The 21,748-nt window shown below is 58.4% G+C and overlaps 10 protein-coding genes across 10 annotated transcripts; 4 read left to right on the plus strand and 6 right to left on the minus strand.

Moving 5' to 3' along the window:
- Window positions 1-496: 496 nt before the first annotated feature.
- On the plus strand, window positions 497-2,320 carry PSEUBRA_003403 (WD40 repeat; the record flags this gene model as incomplete). The annotated part of the gene is made up of 1 exon (XM_016436522.1): window positions 497-2,320. The coding sequence occupies one exon, from the start codon at window positions 497-499 to the stop codon at window positions 2,318-2,320; it is 1,824 nt and encodes a 607-aa protein (XP_016292219.1).
- A 478-nt stretch (window positions 2,321-2,798) lies between these two features.
- PSEUBRA_003404 (Chloroperoxidase) lies at window positions 2,799-4,061 on the plus strand (the record flags this gene model as incomplete). Its single annotated transcript, XM_016436512.1, has 1 exon — window positions 2,799-4,061. The coding sequence occupies one exon, from the start codon at window positions 2,799-2,801 to the stop codon at window positions 4,059-4,061; it is 1,263 nt and encodes a 420-aa protein (XP_016292220.1).
- Window positions 4,062-4,224: 163 nt separating this feature from the next.
- On the minus strand, window positions 4,225-6,750 carry PSEUBRA_003405 (Arrestin-like, N-terminal; the record flags this gene model as incomplete). The annotated part of the gene is made up of 1 exon (XM_059465039.1): window positions 4,225-6,750. The coding sequence occupies one exon, from the start codon at window positions 6,748-6,750 to the stop codon at window positions 4,225-4,227; it is 2,526 nt and encodes an 841-aa protein (XP_059320655.1).
- A 451-nt stretch (window positions 6,751-7,201) lies between these two features.
- Window positions 7,202-7,699, minus strand: PSEUBRA_003406 (uncharacterized protein; the record flags this gene model as incomplete). Its single annotated transcript, XM_059465040.1, has 1 exon — window positions 7,202-7,699. The coding sequence occupies one exon, from the start codon at window positions 7,697-7,699 to the stop codon at window positions 7,202-7,204; it is 498 nt and encodes a 165-aa protein (XP_059321399.1).
- A 446-nt stretch (window positions 7,700-8,145) lies between these two features.
- PSEUBRA_003407 (Alpha-D-phosphohexomutase, C-terminal) lies at window positions 8,146-10,082 on the minus strand (the record flags this gene model as incomplete). Its single annotated transcript, XM_016436560.2, has 2 exons — window positions 8,146-9,140; window positions 9,218-10,082. The coding sequence occupies 2 exons, from the start codon at window positions 10,080-10,082 to the stop codon at window positions 8,146-8,148; spliced, it is 1,860 nt and encodes a 619-aa protein (XP_016292222.2).
- A 485-nt stretch (window positions 10,083-10,567) lies between these two features.
- On the minus strand, window positions 10,568-12,352 carry PSEUBRA_003408 (Glycosyl hydrolase family 32, N-terminal; the record flags this gene model as incomplete). Its single annotated transcript, XM_016436541.1, has 1 exon — window positions 10,568-12,352. One exon carries the CDS (start codon window positions 12,350-12,352, stop codon window positions 10,568-10,570), a length of 1,785 nt encoding a protein of 594 aa, XP_016292223.1.
- A 2,318-nt stretch (window positions 12,353-14,670) lies between these two features.
- PSEUBRA_003409 (NADP-dependent oxidoreductase domain protein) lies at window positions 14,671-15,602 on the plus strand (the record flags this gene model as incomplete). Its single annotated transcript, XM_016436531.1, has 2 exons — window positions 14,671-14,821; window positions 14,896-15,602. The coding sequence occupies 2 exons, from the start codon at window positions 14,671-14,673 to the stop codon at window positions 15,600-15,602; spliced, it is 858 nt and encodes a 285-aa protein (XP_016292224.1).
- A 140-nt stretch (window positions 15,603-15,742) lies between these two features.
- Window positions 15,743-18,100, minus strand: PSEUBRA_003410 (Multi antimicrobial extrusion protein; the record flags this gene model as incomplete). The annotated part of the gene is made up of 1 exon (XM_016436544.1): window positions 15,743-18,100. The coding sequence occupies one exon, from the start codon at window positions 18,098-18,100 to the stop codon at window positions 15,743-15,745; it is 2,358 nt and encodes a 785-aa protein (XP_016292225.1).
- A 553-nt stretch (window positions 18,101-18,653) lies between these two features.
- Window positions 18,654-19,142, plus strand: PSEUBRA_003411 (GNAT domain protein; the record flags this gene model as incomplete). The annotated part of the gene is made up of 1 exon (XM_016436520.1): window positions 18,654-19,142. One exon carries the CDS (start codon window positions 18,654-18,656, stop codon window positions 19,140-19,142), a length of 489 nt encoding a protein of 162 aa, XP_016292226.1.
- A 99-nt stretch (window positions 19,143-19,241) lies between these two features.
- On the minus strand, window positions 19,242-20,479 carry PSEUBRA_003412 (BNR repeat; the record flags this gene model as incomplete). Its single annotated transcript, XM_016436555.1, has 2 exons — window positions 19,242-20,222; window positions 20,309-20,479. The coding sequence occupies 2 exons, from the start codon at window positions 20,477-20,479 to the stop codon at window positions 19,242-19,244; spliced, it is 1,152 nt and encodes a 383-aa protein (XP_016292227.1).
- Window positions 20,480-21,748: the final 1,269 nt, after the last annotated feature.

A 21,748-nucleotide genomic window follows, 5' to 3' on the forward strand; every position in this document is an offset into this window, starting at 1 on the left:
GCAATAGAAGATCTAGCTCGACGAGACGAGTTGACAACGCTTGTCCCTGAAAAGCACGATATTGAACGAGTTTCCGCAAGACGGGGTCTTTCGACTTAGTTGGAGTCAGCTGATCAGTCCGGTCTCGACGTTCGACTGGCGCAAATGAATCAAGCGGGGCCGTCTGATATAGGACCGATGACTTCAAGCCGTCGACGCCTCTCGACGTTGGCAGCTCGGCTGCTGTCATGGGATCAAGTCGGCGATATACAAAACAAGCGGCGACTTGGTGGCGACCTCGCTCGACCGAAGCAGCTCCGCTGTTGCTTCGCTTTAACAAATACCAAAAATGGAGCGCACGGACGCGAAGGTGTTGATCTTCCTATGATATTCGGCTGTGCTGCGTGTTCATGCAGCTGAAAGGGGGAGTGTCACCCTCCACCACTGTGCATCCATCCTTCCATCCATATCCTCCTCTTCGTCGACCCGTAGCTGTCTCTGCACTCGCTCTGACGTCATGTCGGCCACGCTACAGAACGTGCTCCCGGGCAACCCTGCCACCATCCGAGCTCAATCCACCAAGATCTCGGTGGATCCCAAAGGCGAAAAGGTCGTCTACTGCCAGAACCGCACTGTCTTCATTCGCTCCATCACCGACCCCAACAAACCCGCCATCGCCTACTCGCAGCACTCGCAGCCCACCACAGCAGCGCGCATCTCGCCCACCGGCTACTACTGCGCATCCGCGGACCAAGCTGGCAACGTCCGCGTATGGGACCTGGTCGGTGACGAGCAGATCCTCAAGAACGAGGTCAAGGTCATCGCTGGACGCATCAACGACCTTGCGTGGGACGGCGAGTCGAAGCGCATCATTGCCGTCGGTGACGGTCGCGAGAGGTTCGGACACGCCTTTTCATTCGACAGCGGATCGAGTGTGGGAGAGATCACGGGTCACAGTCGACAGATCAACGCGGTGGCCATCCGCAAAGACCGCCCCTTCCGCGCTGTCACCGCAGGAGACGACAACGCGCTCGTCTTCTACCACGGTGCGCCGTACAAGTACAACAAGACCATCAACACACACACTCGCTTCGTTCAGGATGTTGCCTATGCGCCCAACGGAGATCACTTTGTTTCGGTCGGTTCGGACAGCAAAGTCTTCGTCTACGATGGAAAGACGGGCGACACGGTCGTCGAACTCTCCGAAAAGGCGTCCGGTGGACACACGGGGACCATCTTTGCCGTCGACTACTCGCCCGACAGCAAGAGGATCGCTACGGCGGGCGCGGATGGCTTTGTGAAAGTGTGGGACATCGCAGCTGCCAAAGTCGAGGCATCACACGACTTGAGCAGTCAGAGCAGCCAGAAGGTGGACGATCAGCAGGTGGGACTCGTGTGGGCAGGCAGTCGCATCATCTCGCTCAGCTTCGCAGGCGCGTTGAACGTCATCGAGGAGGGCGGAAAGGTCAACAAGCTCTATGGCGCATGCAAGAGCTTTGGTGTGCGATCGCTGGATCTCGCCGAGGACGGCAAGACGCTCGTTGGTGGCAGCTACGACGGACGCGTGCTGTCATGGTCGCCAGATGGAACTTGCAAGCCGATCACGGGTGGCGAAACTTTGACGGCTGCTGTGCTGGGTGTCCACTCGACCCGCGATGGTGTCGTTGTGGCAAGCATGGACGATTCGGTGCGCAAGATCTCGGGTGGCAAGTACGACGGTGCAGCTGTAGCTGCTTCGAGCCAGCCCAAGGGGACCGCAGCTTCGACTAGCGGCGTCGTCGTCATCGCCGGTGCGCAGGGGATCGACATCATCGAAAACGGCAAAAAGACACATCACGCTACCACCTACACGCCCTCCTCAGCGGCCATCTCGGCAGACGCATCGCACGTCGCTGTCGGAGCTGAAGACGGAAAGGTGCATCTGTACACACACTCATCCGGCTCGCTCAAGGAGAACGGTACGCTGACCAACAACCGATCGGCCGTCACGGCGCTTGCCTTTGACCCTCAGCTCTCGCTGCTCGCTGCTGGCGAATCCACCGGCAAAATCCAGGTCTACGACCTCGCCAGCAAGTCGCTCAAGATCGCGCACTGGGTGTACCACTCCGCGCGCATCAACGACATCCGCTTCTCGCCCGATGGCACCCACGCGGTCTCGGCGAGCTTGGACACCCACGTCTACGTGTGGAGCGTCAAGAAGCCGATGAAGAACATTGCGATCAAGAATGCGCACGCCAATGGCGCGCAGGCGGTGACATGGTTGGCCGACAACGAGTTTGCCAGCGCCGGTGCGGATGCGGTGGTGCGGACGTGGAAGGTGAGGCGTCACGAAGGGGCGTGAGCTTGGATGCCGCTCTAGACCATGTTGTAGCAAATACACTTTTGTTCACGGGCATCTCTGTGTTGGGCAAATGGCGTTCAGCGATCGAGCCGCCAGTCGCATTTGCCTTGGAGAAACGAAGCGGCCTTGCTCGTTGGCGTCTGATGAGCAAATCACTCATTGACAGGCGGGTCTGATCACTGCGGCTCCTTTTCGTGGTAGACTGAAGCGTGATACAGTAGCTTCCTTGGTCGGCGGCCAATTCGCCTCGAGAACGAACAGAGGCCACTCGACGAGACGTCTCCTGGAGCACTGGAATCTCACTCTCATCGATGCATATAAGAAGGGAAGGTAGTTTGGCCTCTTTTCGTCCATGGTTACCCACTCGCTCGCCCCACAGAACTCGCCAGTACATTCCTTTGCATCCTTCGCTCCCTCCTCTGTACCCTCACTCGTTCGCCTCGAACATCCACACCAACCGGGGATTCGCTTGCCAAGAATGCGATTCGCCATCCGATATGCGTGCTCGCTGCTCTCGTTCATCTTTCTCGTCGTCCCCTCAATGGCTCTGCCCAACATTGGCGCTCTGATGAAGCGGGGTCCCGACGGCGAGCCGTCGCACTTCGAAAGACGTCTTCTCTCGGCAGACCCCATCTCGCTGCACACCATGATCACCAGTCTCCGCGACACGGTGTCCGAGCTGAACAATCGAACTTCCGTTCCCGAAGCAGACGATTTGATGCGGACGCCCGTGAGGCAGGTTACATCAGACCAGATCTACCGCGCGTTCAACATCCAGCCCTCGGACGCGATGGCTGACTACTACCGGCGACGCAGCCTCATGCCTCTAGGAGAAGACTCTTCGCATGCGTACCAGCCTCCTGCGCAGGGGGCACGACGTGGGCCGTGTCCAGGATTAAACACGATTGCTAACCACGGCTATTTACCCCGAAACGGCATCGTCAACCCGATCCAGCTCGTCGTTGGCACATTCGAAGGCCTGAACCTCAGTCCGGACCTAGCCGGCATCCTCGCCGCAATCTCCTTTATCGGCATGGGCGATCTCCTCCAAATGCAGCTGTCCATCGGCGCCAAATCCGGCCTGGGCGACGGACTCAACCACCACGGCATCCTCGAAGGCGACGGCTCCGTCACCCGCCTCGACCACTACTTTGGCAACAGCTGGGATGCCAACCCCGCCCTTGTGGAGATGTTCATCAACGAGACCAACACCTGGGGTCATGGGGATGTGACACCGTATTCGCTGGCTCACTCGCGCTATCGTGCCTGGGACTATGGACGCAAGTCCAACCCAGTGTTCGATTTCAACCCGTGGCGAATGCTCGTGGCGTATGCAGAGAGCGGATTTGTGCACCAGCTACTGCGTGGATCGCTGAGTCGTTTTGACGAAATCGCCATTCGCAGTTGGTTTGTCCAAGAACGCTTTCCGGAAGGTTGGAGCAAGCGTTTGGTGCCGTTCAGCACACCAGAGATCCTCGCTTGGGCAGGTCTCATTGCGGGACTCAAACCGATCATTCCAGGAACCGGCGATGGTCACGGGGGGTTTGTGCCGACGCCCAACACCGATCCTGCATATAGCAAGATGGCCGGCATGATGGGCAACAAGTACGCAAATACGACGGTGGGCGACCTGCTCTGCTACGCCGGGAACGAGGTGCTCGGCTTCATCCCCTCGCAGTTGATCAACATCGTCGGCGCTTTGGGTCTCAAGGGGGTGAGCACCGAGATAAAGTGCAAATAAGACTCGTGCGCGCACACGCACACACGCTTTCCTATACTTCTCCTTGCAAATTACTTCCCTCTGCGCCGCCCAAGACCAGCTTAAATACAGTCCTTTCGATTCCCTGTGTCCGTTCGTGCTTAGCATCCTGTTCGAATGATGCGAGCTTTGTTCCGAATGAAAATCACCCATCGTCATCCTCCTCCGCCCCATGTACGGCTTCAAAATAGCTCGGCGGGAGATCGAGTTCCATCTCCTCGCCATACATCGCATCGTCCGTTTCGAAAAGCGCCGAGTCGTCCATAAGCGTCGTCTCGTGGGCGTTTGCTGCTGGTGCAAACGCTGGTGGTGGAGACAGTGTGTTTGTTGGTGAAGGAGGTCGAATTGCTGCTGTCGATGGGGGGATGGGAAGGGGTCTGCTGGTTGACGCAGCGGCTGGGTTGCGTCGACGTGAAGTTGAGCCGCTTTCGGGACGTTGCTTGTCAGTCCGCTTCTGACGGGGTTTTCGACGAGATGCAGAACCGCCCACGAGCGCATTCGCTTGCTCGCGGGCTGATGTCGACGCACTGGCCGGAATGCGGGGCAGATCTTCGGCGTTGGTCACGAACAGCCCGCGTCGAGTGTGTCCACCATCCGAGGAAGCACCCAGGTCCAGTGAGCCGGTCTTCTCCTGCATGGCGGCAAATCGCATCGCATCTGGGTCGATCGAAGAGCGTCTCGAGCCACCAGCTTCGGCGAGCGGTGCGGCGCCCGATGCCGAATATCGAGTCTGTCGCCGACTGCTCGCGATGGACGCCGTGTCGCTCATATCGGCTGCGGCGAGGGTCGTGTCGGGTTGCGAGCCGCGCTTGGTTGACGAGGCAGGACCGGCTCGCAATGATGCTGGCGCCAGACCCTGCTCTCGGACAGGGTCGAGGTTGCCCGTAAACTGCATGTAGCCCAAACCCGATGCACCCGCCGAAGACGCAGGTGGTGGATTCGACATGCCCGCCAGACCCATCGGTGCAGCCCCTGCAGTGGCACCGGTATTGGTGGAATGGCTCAACGTGCTCGCTGCAGACCCGTGTAAGTTCGAATCGGTCGAGCCGCTGCGGTACGATCGGAAGGAGGGAGCCACTGACGTGCGCCTACTCGTCCCGTGAGCGCTAGACGAGCTCGAACTGGCCATGCTGCTGAAGCTCGGCCGTGCTCGCGACGACAACGATGGCGACATCCCCGCCGATACTTCCGACCGCGGTGCAAGGGGTGGCGAATAATCGTCGCTCGACGAGGGCGATGGTTGTGGCGATAGCGCTGCCGTTCTCGCCTCGCGCCACGCGAGACCGGACGGATAGGGTCCATACGCAGTCCTCGGCTCGACAGGCGGAGGACAGGCCAAGTTGACAGCCTCCTTATGCAGCACCGCACCATCGTGCAGTCGCACCACGGCGACGTAGTAGTCGAGCGCCAGATTGTGCATCTCAAAGTTGGGCACGCAGTTGGGTGGGAGCGAGATGATGCCGTTGATGCGATGAACGCCGCGCGCCTCGACGGCATATCGCAGGGCTGCCTCAGCAACGGGTTCCTGTTGCATGGCGATGGCGCGCTGCTTCTTGCCCGTCAGCAGACGCACCCTTCGATAAAGTCGAAACGCGAGCGGCGAGGAGCCGCTGAGATCGATGGGCTTGTTGGTGGTGCAGCGCACAATGAAGGGGATCGCGGAGCGAAGCGGGAACGAAGAGCGACCACTCATCGGCATCGAGAGCGTCCAAGCTTCGTGCCAATGCACCACATCCTGCTTCTTAGGTCCGCTGAAGAGGCCGGATAGAAAACCTCCTTTCTTCTCCGGTCCGCCAACGAGCTTCTGTGGACCGTTGGGCGATGTGAGGAACGAGAGCGGGCGTTGGCGCCACTCTTCTGGCGTCTCGATCGGCTGACAGCCATCGCCTTGACGTTGCAGCACGATCGCTGCCATGGACGCTCCGAGCGCTCGTCGTTGAAGCAGTAGGGATGCGGCGGCGGTCGGCGGGGGCGGCAGATAGACGAACGGTGCATAGCTGCGAAGATTGCGCTTCAGCAGGCCGGATCGTTGAACGGTCAGCTTGAGCTGATACTTGACCGTCACCCACGCCGGTCGGACTACATCTTTGCCTTTCGACTTGCCAAAGATGCCCGAGGAGGCTTGACGAGCTTTTGCTTCGCTGGGTCCCAGAATCAACGGCTCGATGACGCACGAGGGTGGCAGGAGCGGTGCATTCTTCTTCTCCTTATTGCCCAAGAGAGGCAGCTCGATGCTGAACGGGTACGAATGCTTGCCCTGGGGCAGCAGATTGTAGTCTGCGTCGCCGGTCTTGAGCGGCTCAAAGAGAACCTGCTCGAGTTGGAGGAGCGTGACCTCTTTGGTCTTGGTCTCGTCCGGATCGATGGCCATGCGATCGAGCGCAGAGGGCGCATCTGTCGATGCCGTTTTGGGCACGGTAGTGGTTTGTGTGGCGGTAAGCGTGAGCTTGATGGCGTTGATGCGGTCGCCCGACGGTTCGGTGACCTGGATATCGACCGTGCCGGCTAATGGACCCCATCCGCGCTCGTAGCTGCCGCCCATGAAGGTGGGCACACGCTGCGGATACGAGAAGATGCTGAGAGACGCATTGCCGGTCTTGGTGGGGTAGGTATGGACCGTCTTAAGAGGCACGGGCTTGAGGGGCACGGGTGCCCTTGCAGCCCGTACCATATCTGCATGCTAGGAGCGGACAAGCTCGTGATGGACGCTGAAGATGCTGGTGGATGCGCAGATGCTCCCGAGTAGACGGCAGCCGCTCCTCAAGCGTAGCTCGGGCCGAACAGCGCACGGGCAAGGTGCCGGCAATGGAGATGGTGGAAGGAGGATCGACAAAAGGATAAAGCTCGAACGAGAGAGGTCCCTGCATGACATCTGGGATTGTCGCGGCAAAATCTGGCAGATGTGAGCGTGTGGAGAAGGGATTGCATCACTTTAGGGCTCACCTCGCTTCCAAGACTGCCGCGAGGTCATCTTGGCTCATGGACCCCCGCCACGAAATGTCTTGGCACCTTAGTACGCTTGCAAGCATGCTCATTCGTTTATACCCATGCCTCAGGATCCGCAACGAAGACGGGCAATCACAGGGAATCGCAAGCTCAGGAACTCGGTGTCAGCCTTGGTATTAGCAGACATTGACTGGCACATCGACTGGAATGCTGCTAGGCTTCTGCGTCTTGCCCCAGCGTTGCGAATCTACTGTGACGATAGAAGCTGTTGGGTCGATCCTGGAGCCGATGACCATCCCATCCGCAACCTCGTCCTGCGCCTCGGGCAAGTCGGAACGCTCTTGGTAAAAGACCGGGGGGCTGCCGAGCAGGATGAGACAATTGACCATGGCGGGGAACTGTTCATTATCCCTGTGCATCAGCACAAACATGTCGTCTTCCGTGTATTCGAGACGGTAGGGGCCTGTACCGGCCAGACAGGCGGCAATGTCGGTCGCAGTGGTGCCGTTGTCGCTGATGGGCGGAGGATTGGGGACTGGGGACGTGACGCCGTCCCACAGCCAGCCGTGAGTGGCGGCAAGCGTTGCCAAGGTGGACGAGCTTGAGGAGGCAGGAAGGGCACTCGCTGTCGCCAAGATGCATGCCAGGAGGCATGCGAGCTTGAATACGAGCATGATAGTTGCGGAGAGACCGTTGACCAGCTTGACGAAGAACAGCAGATACGCAGTGCCGGCCTTGGAAGGTGGCGCTCGAGGATGTTAGCGAAAGAATCAAGAGACTCGAGACGATTAGAATGCGATCTCCTGGCTGTCAATGGTAGAAACAGACGATCGTGCTGTGTCTGTATGATCTGAAGACGCTTAGGGTGAGGAAGTCTATTGCACAAGAGCTCATTCTGGTCGCACGCTGGTCCGGCGTCGAGCTGGTGGGTCATTTTCGGCAAGCTGCATGATCCCACCTGATTCAGAACTCGGTCCCCTAGGGCGCTTGTCTGGCACGTTTGCAATGAGAACGTTCTTCTAGATGTAGTCACTCCCAGCCGGCTCGGCAGTACACACTCACACGCACGCCAGCAAATCTTTGGCGCGGGCAGTATCGCATTTCTGTTGAGCGCAGTGGACTAGCTCATCCAACCCCAAAACGCCTCGACCACCTCTTCCAGCTCCCTGGTCACCCGCTTCACCGCATCATCGTACCTCTCTCCCTCCCTGATCTGGCCCAGCGCCTCGGTGTAGATCTTGACTTTAGGCTCTGTCCCCGAAGGACGAACGATAATTCGTATATCGCCTAGCATGATCTCCTGCTCATCGCGCTTGCCCGCAGAAGTCGTGTCGATGTGGCTAGGTGCGACGTAGAAGCGGAGCACGTCGTTGCGCGGAATCGATAGATCTCCCGCTTCCGCCTTGGCCTCGTCGTACTTCGGTCTCGTCGACAGATCATCCACCAGACTGAAGGGGTACGATTTACCCTCCTTGGAAACGACCTTGTCCTTGCCGGAGTCGAGATCCGCGCGGAGCCTAGTCATCACGTCCGTGCCCCTCATGTCGGGACTCAGCTGAATGATCTTTTGCATCGTAACACTCACCCCCACCAACCGATGCAGTTCCTCCAATCGATCCCACAAGGTCTTTCCCTCCCTCGCCAAATCAAAGGCCATCGAGACGACAAGCAGATAGGATGAGAGACCGTCTTTGTCCCACACCGAACTGGCCGCCATGTATCCCAGCGCCTCTTCGTATCCAAATCCGAACGAGCCGGTGCCTTTTCGGGATTCGATCGACCGAGCTACGTTGCCGAGCCATTTGAAGCCGGTGAGCGTTTCGACGTGCGTTCCGCCCCAATGGCCGGAGAGACGCGCCAGCAGTCGGGAGGAAACGATGGTGCTCAACGTCCACACTCCCGCTTTGCCAGCGTTGGACTTGGAGGCGCGTCGAAGGATCTCGTCCCCGAGCAGAGCGCCGAGTTGGTCGCCTGTGAGGGCCCGAAGTTTGCCGGTTTGGTCGCGAGCGGACACGGCGAGACGGTCCGCATCTGGGTCGTTGACAATGGCTAGGCCCGTGTGGTGTTGCTCCGAGAGCGCGTGCACCCGCTCCAGCGTCGACAGCTCTTCAGGATCTGCGATGGCAAATGAGGAAGAACATCGGTTGTCAGTACGAGCACTCATCGTCTGTGAAAGAGGCGCATCTACCTACTAGGAAACTCGAGCGTGGGAAACGCCCCATCTGGCACCCTCTGCTCTGGCGAGATCCAAAAGTTGACTCCTTCGGTAAGACCGATGACCTCCTTGGACAATCGATCGATCGAGTGCGCACCCACGCCGTGAAGCGGACTGTAGGCGATGCTGATCGGCGCGTCCTTCCCATGTACAGGGGTTGCAGTAAAAGTATGAAGAGCCTGAACATCCTTGATGTAGCTGGTGAGCATCTCGTCGTCGAACTCCTTGATCGTGCCATTGCGCTTGCATTGCTCGAGATCCGCCAGCGTCGGTGGCTGGGTCTCTTGCGCCACTTTGAGGATTTCATCGGCGATCTGGCCGTCGACGGGGGTGTTGATCTGCGTACCAGCAGGACCGTACACCTTGTAACCGTTGTACTCTTTGGGATTGTGGCTCGCGGTGACGACGATGCCGCCTGCCAGGCCGAGCTTCTTGACTGCGTAGCCGCACATGGGTGTCGGGGTGGGCGTCGGGTAGATGTGCGACGGGATGCCGCGGTAGGCAAAGTGCTGCGCAGACGAGTAGGCAAACTCCCTGCTGCCGAAACGACCGTCAAAGGCGATAGCGACGCCCTTGGTGGTGGCTTTGTCCTTGTCGCTCTTGAGCAGGTGTTCGGCCAGTCCCGCCGTCGTCTCGAGAACGGTGAGGAGGTTCATTTTGCTGGGCCCGACGCCCATGACACCGCGCAGACCAGCAGTGCCGAACTCGAGTCGACCACGAAAGCTCGACTGGAGCTCTTTGATGTTGTTGGAATCGATGAGCTTGGCGAGCTGATCCTTTGTCGTCGGATCAGGGTCCTTTTCGAGCCAGGCTTTGGCCTGCGTGAGCAGCTCGGAAGACATTTTTGCAAAGCAGAGGTGAGCTGACGCTGGGTAGGTCAAGATCGGTGGCGGTGAGAAGCAAATGAAGCGCTATGCTTTGGAGCGTATGATTTGGCGACTCGATTGGCTTCGATGTGTGGTGGAAGCAAAGGACGATGCCGCTCCGGATGCTCGGGCCATACTTCAACCTTTTCTTCTCGGAGATCGCCGGCCGCGAAATCCTTGCCCGAAAAGCATCGTCGACGTAACAGTTTGCAAGTTTTCATCAGTTTCGAGGCGTGTCCTCATGGCCAAGATACGAGACTCATCTGGCCGCTGCATCACGTCTACATGGCTCAATTGGCAGACAAGTAGCACGACGGCGATGTGCAAAGGTAGATTCACATTGTCATACTGGCATATTACGGCCTTTTGTTCTACAAGTTTTGGATGATGATGCTGGGCGCACGATGCTAATAGCCGGGCACGGCGCCATCGGTAGAGAGAAGCAGCTTCAAAGGCGACGCTCACTCCTTGCAGTCGGCCCAGATCGAATCGAGCGCCCGGACCCTGAGACTGACCAGCTCCAGCTTATCGTCTCCGATCGACACCTTCAGCTGGCTTGGCGTCTGGTCGTTGTCAAAGAAGAACACCGACGTGCCCGCCAGCTCGCCGTCGTTGACAAACACCTCGATGACGCTCCTGTCCACCACGGCTTGCAGCTTGATATATTGATCCCTGCCCGTGGTGGAGAGGTGCGCGCTTGGAGGGAGGGGGCCTAGAATGTGCTGCTCAGACGTGTAGTTGGCTTCGTAACGGATGATGCCGGACGTCTTGTCGGTGAAGAAGGGGTTGTCGGCTGCGAACGAGGGACCGGCAGCACGGCGGTCGATAAAGGCGACGGCTGGCTCTCCCATCTGAATGCCGGTTTTGACGCTCTGTTGGCCGTCGCCAGAGGAGATCTCGAACGAACCAATCGTGTTGTACGTCGCATTCGTGCCAGCGGGGAGCTTGAAGGTGGCGACAATGTTGAACGCGCCTTCGCCAGTCAGCGCAACAGTCTGGTTGCCGAGGTTGCCTGTGCCGTTGGACCTGTACAGCGTCTGCCCACCGAGGGCCGAGAGGTTGGCAGGCTTGTTGTTGAGGATCAGATCGCCAAACTGCGGAGCGGGACGGTAGTACTTGAGCGTGAGCTCACGCGGCAGACTCTGGATCGACCGGAACGGCGTGGTAGGCACAACGTTGGTGTACTGCCAGTTGCTCGCCCATGCCACCGCGTAGGCCTTTTTGCCCGGACTGTTGTTCCAGCTGCTAAAAGCGTAGAAGTCCTTGCTAAAGTCCATCGTCCTGACGGCGTTATCGCGTGGCGTGAATTTGGATCCGTCCCAGTCGCCGACCCAGTACTGGACGAAGGAACCTCCGACAGGCGCGCCGGGGTTGATCGAGATGGCCAGCACCCACATCATCTTGCCGTCATCCGGACCACCCTCGACGGGAACCTGGAACAGATCGGGACATTCGTACTGGTAGCCCAGAATGCCGTACGACTGGAAACGGCTCACCTCAGTCCAATCCTTCATGTTGGGCGACGAGTAGAAGACGATGCCGAACTCCTGCGAGAGAGCAAGCGCGACGATCCAGCGCGACGAGGTCTCGTCCCAGAAGGCCTTGGGATCGCGGAACTGCGTCTGGTTGCGCGAGATCACCGCGGGCGGATACTTGGTGAAGTTGACGCCATCCGAGGAGTAGGCCAGGTGCTGCGTCTGAGATGTCGGCGTGTTGAGCGTGTAGAAGGCGACGATGCGTTGATCCTTGGGGGTCGACTCGTCGAAGAACCCTGTGGTGTTTTCGAAGTCGATGACGGCGTTTCCGCTGAAGATGCCGTGACCTTCCTCTTCGGGAGCGATGGCAATGGGCAGGTTCTCCCAGTGATACAGGTCTTTCGAGACGGCATGGCCCCAGTGCTGGTTGCCAGCTACGTTCTGAGTCGGGTTGTACTGGTAGAAAAGATGCCAGGTTCCGTTGCTGTAGACGAGACCGTTGGGATCGTTCATAAAGTTCACCGTGGGGGAGAAGTGGATCTGGGGTCGAAGCGGCTCGGTGTAAAGGGGAGGCTGGTAGCCCTGGAGCGAGCTGCCGTTGGAGTTGCGACACTGGCCATTGTTGTTGCTGGCGCCATTGTTCATCCTGGGAAACAGGTCGCGCGGCGAGTGGCGAAGGTCGAAGGGGTTGGCGGGCGAGGGAGCGGCGGAGACACACGCGGCAGCGGCGGCGAGCGTGGCCAGAGCAGCGCTGAAGAAGGTAGCCTTCATTGCGAATGGAGCGGAAGGAAGGTGGTGAAGCGAGGATCAGAGACTCTGAAGGAGAGGGGACAGCGGGGATCTCGATCGCGGCGAGGCTGTTGACGGCGGACTTGGAATCGGATCGACGAGGAGTGGCCGGCTATGGAATTCGAAGGGACCCTTGTCGGAGCGTAAATGTGCTTGGGATCGACGCCAGGATCGGAGACGAAAGGGCTACTGTCCGCTTCGATGGGGTCAGGTACTGTCCTGGAGTAGCAACGCGCGCAAGTGGGTTGGACGAAGGAGGACGAAAGTCTGATGAGATGGGGCGACCACTGCGACAAGGAGATGGACAGATCGTTATATAGACGTCAGGGAGAGGAGCGCCCAAGGAGGCGGTTGCTGGGGAGGGGGCTGTCTACCTGGGCAAGGACGAGGGTTTGTGGAGAGGCTGGCCGACCGAGACAAGACCATTGGCGCAGAAGCGAGGCCATTGTCGTTGAGCTAGCCGAGACCAAAGATGAAGCAGGGGCCTACGCTCGGTCGTCGTGTGCTCACCAAGCTGCACAGTCGACGGAAGATCCGTGAGACCAACTTGGCAGGACCGCCACAGACGGTCAGGGCAGCATTGTCTGGCAGGATTCATGGCGCTGCAACGGCCCGTACTTGCCACGACTGGTCGCCCATCTTGAGCCAATGTTGGCAGCTTTGCCGAAATGAAATGCACCAGTGTATTGTTTGGTGTGGCACAACAGCCTCAGCCAGCCTCCTGTGCCCCCACATGAAGTTGACGTGCGGGAACAGCAGCTCTGGATTCAATGGAGAGACGTCAGAGCGGGGCTTGGCAAAGGTACACGATGAGACAGAGAAGAAGAGTGAGGGGTACGAGCGATGGCAAGGTCGGCGGTCAAAAACCCCGAAGAAGGGGTACATGCATGCATGCATGCATGCATGATGATGACGTGCGACGATCAGCAGCAATCTCGTGCATCCTGTGCACAAATTGCTGTGGGGTTACTGCAGATTTGGGCATTGTGCGGGGGCAAGGCCACGCGATTGGCCGGTCAATTAGGAGCGAGCAGAATTGCAAAGAGTTGGTCAAGACACGGCAGCCCATGTGCAAATGACCGGAGACTGCAGCCATGGAGCAAAGATTTGACAACGATGGTCCTCTGCCGGGTATCGATGAGACATGTCGTCTCTTAGTGGCGAAAGCGGCGACCACGGCTGCGAGAGGGGCGGCAAACGAGGAAAGCGAGGCAGAGTCGAGAAAACTCTTGGAAGCCGAGGATGCGAGCACCGAGAGTCTAAGCGAGATGCCTTGGAGAGCGAGATTGCTCCGTGGTTGCAGCTCGCTTCGAAGACAAAGACCGCACTGTTACCTCGTTGGTGTCGAGCTTGGGTCGACTCGGGCGGGTCCGTTTCCGGTTCGAGCCGGCTTCAGGATGCTGCGCAAGAGGATGGCGAACAATGCATCGTCTGCATCGAGAAATTGAACTAAGAAGATGAGGTCGACTGGGTATGGTCATTTCGGCTCAAGATGCCACGCTTGGTGGCTCGGTCAAAGATCGGGTGCCTGTCGCTGTGACAGGCTCCACTGTGCGGCAATGCACAGAGCTTGAGTCTGTTGTTCAAGCTTAGACACTTGGACCCAAGGCTGTGGAAGCAAACGCTTGTTGATCCGTGCCGATTCGGATGCATACGTATCGAACGCGATCTTGCATTTTGCAAAGCCCTTCGAGGTGGCCGGCTAGGATGACCGCGTCAGGGTGCAGGGGATGACTGCGCAGATGCTGTCAGCGTTCGCGGACGCGAGAGCCACTGTCGTCGAGCAACAAGCAAGCCGTGTCTTGCGGCTCGATCCATCTTGCCAAGCGCGAGAGCGCCGCCGTGCCTGCGCATGTTTCAGCCATCCATTGTCATCTCAGTGGTGGCAACCGTGCAAGAATGGAGCTTAATCCTGTGTGAACGGCCGAGAGAGGTCCGATGGTGGATCAACAGACAATAGCAGCATCGTCAGCATTCCCCACGAGCGCAAAAACGGTGAGGTGCGAGCTGGATCACGTCGGCAAGTGTCGAGACCGAGCAGACCATCATCGCCATCATGGCTGAGTTTTTTGGTTCCCTTTTCTCGAGTGGGTCTTTGTGGCCGCAATTTCACTGGGCTCTGAGCTGGACGCGGATCGAGATCTGACGGTGCAGTGGGTTAGTCAGATTCAGGGTCCAGTGTGCGCACCAGCCATCCTTCGAAGCTCCACTTTGTCCGACCCATCTTCTTGACACCATCTCGGAGTCGTCCACATTCATTCGCTTCGAACCGCATCCCTTCCATCAAGCACACCGCAAAGATGAGCAAGCTCACTCTCCAGTCGACCTACACCCTTTTGGGCGATGCGGGCGTCGAAATGCCCGTCCTCGGTTTCGGTGTTTACAAGAGTCCGGCCGATGTCACCGAGCGCTCCGTGACGACGGCGCTCAAGACTGGGTATCGACACATTGGTGAGTCTTCCTCAGATTGACGCTCGCTCTCATTCAGCTTGCACTGACATCCGATCTCGCATCGACTCTGGCAGATAGTGCGCAATACTACGAGAACGAGGCGGAGGTGGGCCACGCCGTGCGCGCTTGGTGTGCCGAAACCCATTCTTCTCGTCGCGACGTCTTTGTGACGACCAAGATCATCTTCCCCTCCGAGACTCCGGAGGAGACGCTGGCGTCGTTGCGCGAATCGGTCCGCAAGATCAACCTGGACGGATACGTCGATTGCTTTCTCATCCACACACCCACGTCCGGGCCCGCTGGTCGCAAGCACCTGTGGGAAGCCCTCAAGACGCTTCGTTCCGAAGGCAAAGTTGTTACCATCGGCGTGAGCAACTTTGGCGTCAAGCACCTGGGCGAACTCATCGATGCGGGTGAGACCCCGGCGGTGAACCAGATCGAACTCCACCCCTGGTGTCAACAACGCCCCATCGTCGAGCTGTGCAAGAAACACGGCATCGTCCTCCAAGCCTACTGCCCCATCGTGCGTGGCGAACATGCGGATGATCCAGATGTGTTGGAGATCGCCAAGAAGCACAAGGTGGATTGGTCCCAGGTCTTGCTCCGCTGGTCCCTGCAGAAGGGGTTCGTTCCGCTGCCCAAGTCGGATACGCCCAAGAGGATCGAGAGCAATGCAGATCTATACGGGTTCGAGCTGGATGAGGAGGATATGAAGATCCTCGATGGTAAGGATCAGGGTGCCAAGGGTGCCGTGGCGCCTAACCCGGTTGATTGCGAGTAGAAGACAGCACGCAAACGTCGTCTTGCCCAAAACATCCGCGCGATCGCGACCAATTCAACGATTACGGAAGGACATGCAAGGATTGGATCGTTGATGCTACCGAAATGATATATTGCAAATGGAACGTGTAATGCAGTGAGTTAGATAGACAGATCCTCCTCCTCTTCCTCGTCGATGACGCTGCCCGCGATGGACGAAGCGACGAGGCCGAGCGGGCTGAATGCCGCGGCGTCCCCACTATTGATAGCATCCACCGCCGACGTGGTCTGAGCCAACCTCGGTCCTGTTGCACATTCGACATCTGGCTTTGCCGCGTCGTGCGTTGCCGCACCAGCCGCCGAAGGATCATCGACCGCCATTCGCAGCTGCACCTTCTTGACCTCCCATTCCCAATCCGTGATGCTGATCAGCCAGAACATGCCTGCGCTTCCAAACAGCAGCGCAATCGTCAAGCCCCACCACAGACCCGCCAGACCCAGATTGATCCGGGTGAAGGTCAGCACAAGACCGATGGGGATACCGATGATGTAATACGAGATCATGTTGATGCCTGCACCAGCAGCTTGACGACCGGTACCACGGAGAACACCACCGCAAATGCCGCAAATGCCATCGGCGACCTGGAAGAAGGCGAGCAGGGGCAAGATGTGCTCCACCAGCTGGATCACTTCGACATCCGAGCTGAAGAGCCAGCCCCACTGCTTGCGGAAGATGAGGAAGAGCGCCGAGTTGAGCCCGCCCATAGCAAGGGAGAGGATGAGACTGACGCGGCTCGAGATCTTAGCTTCGTCGGGACGGTTGGCGCCGAGCAAGTTGCCAATACGAACCGCCGCCGCTACCGAGGCACCAAAGGGAAGCTGATAGGTGATGGAGGAGCTGACGAGGAGCACGGACTGAGCAGCCAGAGCTACGACGCCAAGCTGACTCGTCACCAACCCAACGATCTCCCAAGCCCACCATTCGGCTGCGAGACTCACCATGCCGGCGAACCCGAGGGAGAGCACGGGCTTGATGCCCTCCCACTTGAAGGCGGCGCGCGTGAAACCATCCCATGCATCGCGTGGACCAAGCACGCACTGGAAGAAGCACAGAATCGCCATGAGCCACATGGACAGCGCCGAAGCGAGAGGCGCACCGATGAAGCCCAGTCGGATCGACTCGGGCCCCCACACCAGCAGGTAGTTGGCAATTGCGTTGAGGGGTGAGACGAACATGAGCACGATGGTGGGGGCGTGCATGAGACCTTGCGCCTGGAGATATCGACGGCAGACTTCGAAAAGAGCGTAACCGGGCAAACCAATGGAGAGGACAGCAAGGTAGCGACCGGCGAGATAGGCGACTTGAGGGTCTTGACCGATGCGAACGAGGATGGCTTCGGCGTTGAGCCAGACGGCAAAGATGAGTGGCAAAATGGCAGCGAGGATGACGCCCATGCGCTGCGTCCACAGCCCAACCGACTTGGGCTGCTGCGTATAGGCGGAAGGGAGAAGCGTGTCCAATGCCGAAATGAAGCCGGAGAGAACGCTGAAGCCAGAGACGTTGGCGGTCATGCTGGAGAGGGATGCAGCGGCGAGCTCGACGGTGCCGAGATGGCCGAGCGAGAAAACGGAAGCGACCGAGAGAGAGAGCTCCAGCAAGTGGGTTGCGAAAATGGGGATGGTGTAGCCGGTAAGCACCCTCGCCTCCCTCCATGCGATGTTGTCGTGTGGTTCGCGGGCGATGGACGCGACCTGCTCGACGCCTGGCAGTGGTGCTTCACGGATGAGGTTGGCAGCCGCCCAGCCACTGACGCCAGGACCACCAGTGCTGAGGATGCTGGCACCGTCGAACGAAGGACGGCGCACCGCACCGTACGAACTCGAGGCCGCGCCAGGTGCTTGAGGAGGATGAGTGTCTGAGGTACGGCGGCCGAGTAGTGAAGTTGCTTCGTTCGCATCGAGCTCCTCGCTCCTACGTTCTGCGCCGGCCTCTTGTGATGCACGGGCTGGTTTTTGTGATGTGTTGTGAGTAGCGTCAGCAGGAGCCGGAGCCCCGAGGGAGATGTTGGATGCTGTGCCCGGGTTGTGTGTTGGCGGTGGAACGGCAGTGCCACCAAGCAGATACTCGGAAGGAATACCTGCGATCTGAGTGTAGGCATTGACGCTGGGCCGACGATTGCGTGAAGAGGTGATGGGGGTGATGGCTAGTCGATTTGAGCGCCCGAAAGCGGGTGAGTTGGGTACAGCTGCGTGGTTGGGTGGAAGCGAGATGTTACTGAGACCGTTATCGGTAGCATCATCGACGTGAATCGATGAGGTCGAGGCTGATGTGGAAGCATCGTTGTCGTCGAGGCTGTTGTCGCCGAGTGCATTCTGATCGTGATGGTCAGCGTGTTGATTGGCTGCTCCACGAGGCTGGCTTGTTGCGAGCGCTCCAAAGTGCTGATAAGTGCTTGGATGACCTTGAAGGAGGGTATAGTCTCTGGTGACGGATGAGCCGTAGCGTGGAGTGAAGCTCATGCTTTGCGATGCTAGCTCACTCGTTCGAGGTTGGCGTGGTGGTCACAAAGATAGAGGACAACGAGGGGGTCGAACGTCGAACAAAGGAAGAGAAGATGGAAATTTGCTGCATCATTTCCTATGTGGCGCCATCGAGCCCACCGCAACCGAGCAACACACACACGGAGACGCGCCCTCTCTAACATCCTGAGACAAGAAGAAAGATTTTGTGCTGATGCTGCTGCTGCTGCTGCGCGTCTCGCTTTTGGCTGAAATTCGAGAAGAAAGGCTGAGCGCGCTACGGTCGGCTACTGTATCAGCAGGGCAACAGCTGTCGAGACCCTAAGCCAACGGCGCCCAGAACCAAACAGCTGGACCGCGGCCAGCAATCGTTCCAAAATCGCCGGTCTGCAGACGAGTCTTGTTTGCCGTCCAAGAGGCCGACCATGATCCGCTCGTTTGGCTCCCTTTCATGTTACTAGCGAGGTGACGGTGGCAAACGTCCCCTTCCTGCCTTTCACTGCTAGGCAGGTCGACAAATTACTCTTCAAGATCGGTCTCATTTGTGCCGGCAATGGCAGGCTCTCTCAGAGTCGAGCAAGTCGACTGGGATCATCCCGACGCCTGCGATCTTCGACAGCAGCAGCGCATCGACATTGCAGCTCTCTACGAGCGTGTCGACTCGGAGCCAGGAACAATACCGACGGCGGGTGACATGACCTGCTTTTGCGTCGCCTACCAGGACGGCCAACCTGTCGGCTGCGGGGGTCTCCGACGGCTGGATCACGACTCGGCCGAGCTCAAAAGGATGTTTGTCACCAAGGCTGCTCGCGGCAAAGGCGCCGCCATCGCCATCCTCGACTTTCTCGAACGCACATCGCTCAGGCTTGGCATGCACCGCTTGCTCCTCGAGACCGGTGACAAGCTCATGGAAGCTTATCGCTTCTATACTCGCAACGGCTACAAGGTCATCCCCAACTTTGGATACTATCAGGGCGTAGACACCTCGATCTGCATGGAGAAGCTTCTCGTCGACGAGTCAATAGACGTTGACCACAAATGAAGAAATACAGCATACATTCATACATTCAAGCATTGTATTTCCACCACTGTGTGCCCGAAAGCATCTTGATCTACTGACCATGTCGTCATGAAACTACGATCAGCAGGTGCTGCAGCCGTTGACGTCTCTGGCGCTGAAGGTGACGTGGTTGGTCGAGCCCTGGCCGAGCGAGCCGCCGCCGAGAATGACAATGTCCTTGGGGTTGAAGCCCTTTGTGACCTCGCGCGAGTAAGCCGCGGGGGCGTTGGATACGGCGAGTCGGGTCCAGGCATTGGCAGCGCCGTTGGCGCGGTTGACGTACAGCCCTGTGTCCGAGTAGGCGCTGACGACGACGGTGCCATTTGCGGTCGTACCGGCGCTCGATCCAATGGGCGTCCACATGACGTACGGGCTCGAGCGCGGTACAGTTCCATCGTTCGCCTTGAGCACCTGCTGCGCCTTGTTGCCCCAGCTCGCCGGGTCGTTCGAAATCTTGTAGTACACCGAGAAATCGCCCTCGGGAGCTCCACCGTATTCGAACGTCATAATGTAGTTCCCATTGCCCATCTGTGCCACAACAGGCATGCCGGGACGAGCAGAATAAGCAGATTCGGTAACATCGTTGACCACCGCACCCCAGTTCTTCAAATCCGTCGTCGTCTGATGCACGATCTTCTGCCCATATGCGCTATCGCGCTGGTCCGAGTAGTAGCAGATTAGCTGCCCATTGTTGACCAACAGGAAGGGCTCCCAGACAGGCGTCTCGCCGTTGTTGGGTACCGCTTTGCCACCGGCCGCAATGTGCGAGAGGAACTTCCACGTCTTGCCCTTGTCCGTGCTGATGTACAGGTCCAGCTGCGTCTTGGAGAGGTCTTCGGGGATCGAGTTGCCTGCAAGGAGGATCGAGCCCGCGGGATAGCCGGCAAAGCTCTGCTTGAGCTCATACAGGAATGGCTGGTAGCGAAGTCCCCAGCCGTTGACCTGATCCGTCACTGTCGAAAAGGGTGACCACGTGTAGCCGTGATCCGTCGAACGGTAGATCGGGAACCACGTCTTGCCGCCCGAGTAGTTCTCCCAGGTAGACAAAAGCGTGCCAGTGTTCTGCAAGGTTCAAATGACGCAAGAGGTGGCTGTCAGCAAGTGAACCATGAGCGTATCGGCGAAAAGGTCGACTTTGGGGAGCTTACATCGTTGACGGTGAGCATGAGAGACCGAGCGTAGAGCGAGCGGTCGCTAGTGTAGTTGCTCGGTGGCGTGTAAATCGTCACCGGGCCAAAGTCACGCTTTTGAAGTGGCGAGGCGCTGATGAGCGACAGCGCCACGCTCACAAGCCCCATAGCCTGAGTGAAGAAACGCATCTTGACGAAAAGGTGCCTGACGTTGGGTGTTGCGGAGGTTGCCGAGGTGTGATCCTGGAGAAGTGTTGAGATGGGGTGCGATTTGGCTGGTCGATGGCTTCTCCAAATCAGCGTCCTTATATCCTCATCGCCTCGACTCAAATCGTCAACTCAAGTAGCGAGCTCCAAAGGCGGGTCCTTGGATCCGCTTGCACGGGAATCATGCTCCCGAGGTGACACGAGGCGCTAAGCGAACTGGTGGTCAAAGGTCATGTCCGAGCGTCCAATTCCCACGAGCTGCGTCTGGTAGAACAAGTAACAAGGTTGCGTCTCCGGTCGCATGTCTGCATGACCTCGGCTGGAGAACTCGACATGACGGGCAAGCAGAAGATGTCCGTCCTCGCTCCCTGGAAGAATTTGGCGTGAGCGCTCGCTCATCAGAGCTGCAACCACGCGGACCTCGGCAATGTCTGTGTCGAGAAAGGTCAAGGGATGAAAATCGGGACGGACGTGGCCTCATGACCGGGCATACTGCGTGAACGACAAGCGCGGATCGTGCAAGAGATATGCGTACTTGAGTGAATGGTGGGGAGGAGCCCCGCATTCTTACCCCAGATTCTCTTCTGTCTTTCGGTACTGACAGCAATCATACGAAGGGTTTGATACGGCAATCTCGTGCAGCGTTCAGAGCGAGATGTCCGGACTCAAGGTAGATTGCCGCTCGGTCAAGCACAAGCAAGCTTGCACCTCCGTGTCACCCGTAACGGGGCTCGAGACGGGTAGTCAATCGCAACTTTCGGTGTAGGGCATCCAGCGGCGTCTGCAACGGTCCGAACGCGACCGAGCACGTTTGTTTTCCCCTCGCTCGCTTAGCAGAGAAACCTTAGCGAGATGGTCTCGCAGGGTCTTGCCAACACGCGGCCAATTCTCATATGGCGGGGTCTGAGTCCAACAAAAGACGCGGAGAGAAGATTCAAGCTCCGCTGCGGGAATCTCTCTGTCACGCAGCAGCTCGGTCGAACTCAGCAGAAGCGCTTCAAGCGGAAAAGTGGCTTCCGCTCGACGGCGAAGAGAGCAAGCTGAGATCGTCCGCGGCGGGCCATCCACGGCCATCTAGTCACTGGTCCGCAAGTCTTTCCCAGATTCTCGCACGCAACGATGAATCAAACCCTTCAAAGCCGTGTGCGACGGCAATCGCCTCCTGTAGCTGCCGTTGTCTTTAGCGATCGAGTGCGAGGGCCTGAACCTGCACTGTGTCGTCTGAGAATTCCAAGTCTGCGTTCGCGCGTG

Source organism: Kalmanozyma brasiliensis (genome assembly GCF_000497045.1).
Source record: "Kalmanozyma brasiliensis GHG001 unplaced genomic scaffold PSEUBRA_SCAF21, whole genome shotgun sequence".
Classification (NCBI taxonomy): Eukaryota; Fungi; Basidiomycota; class Ustilaginomycetes; order Ustilaginales; genus Kalmanozyma; species Kalmanozyma brasiliensis.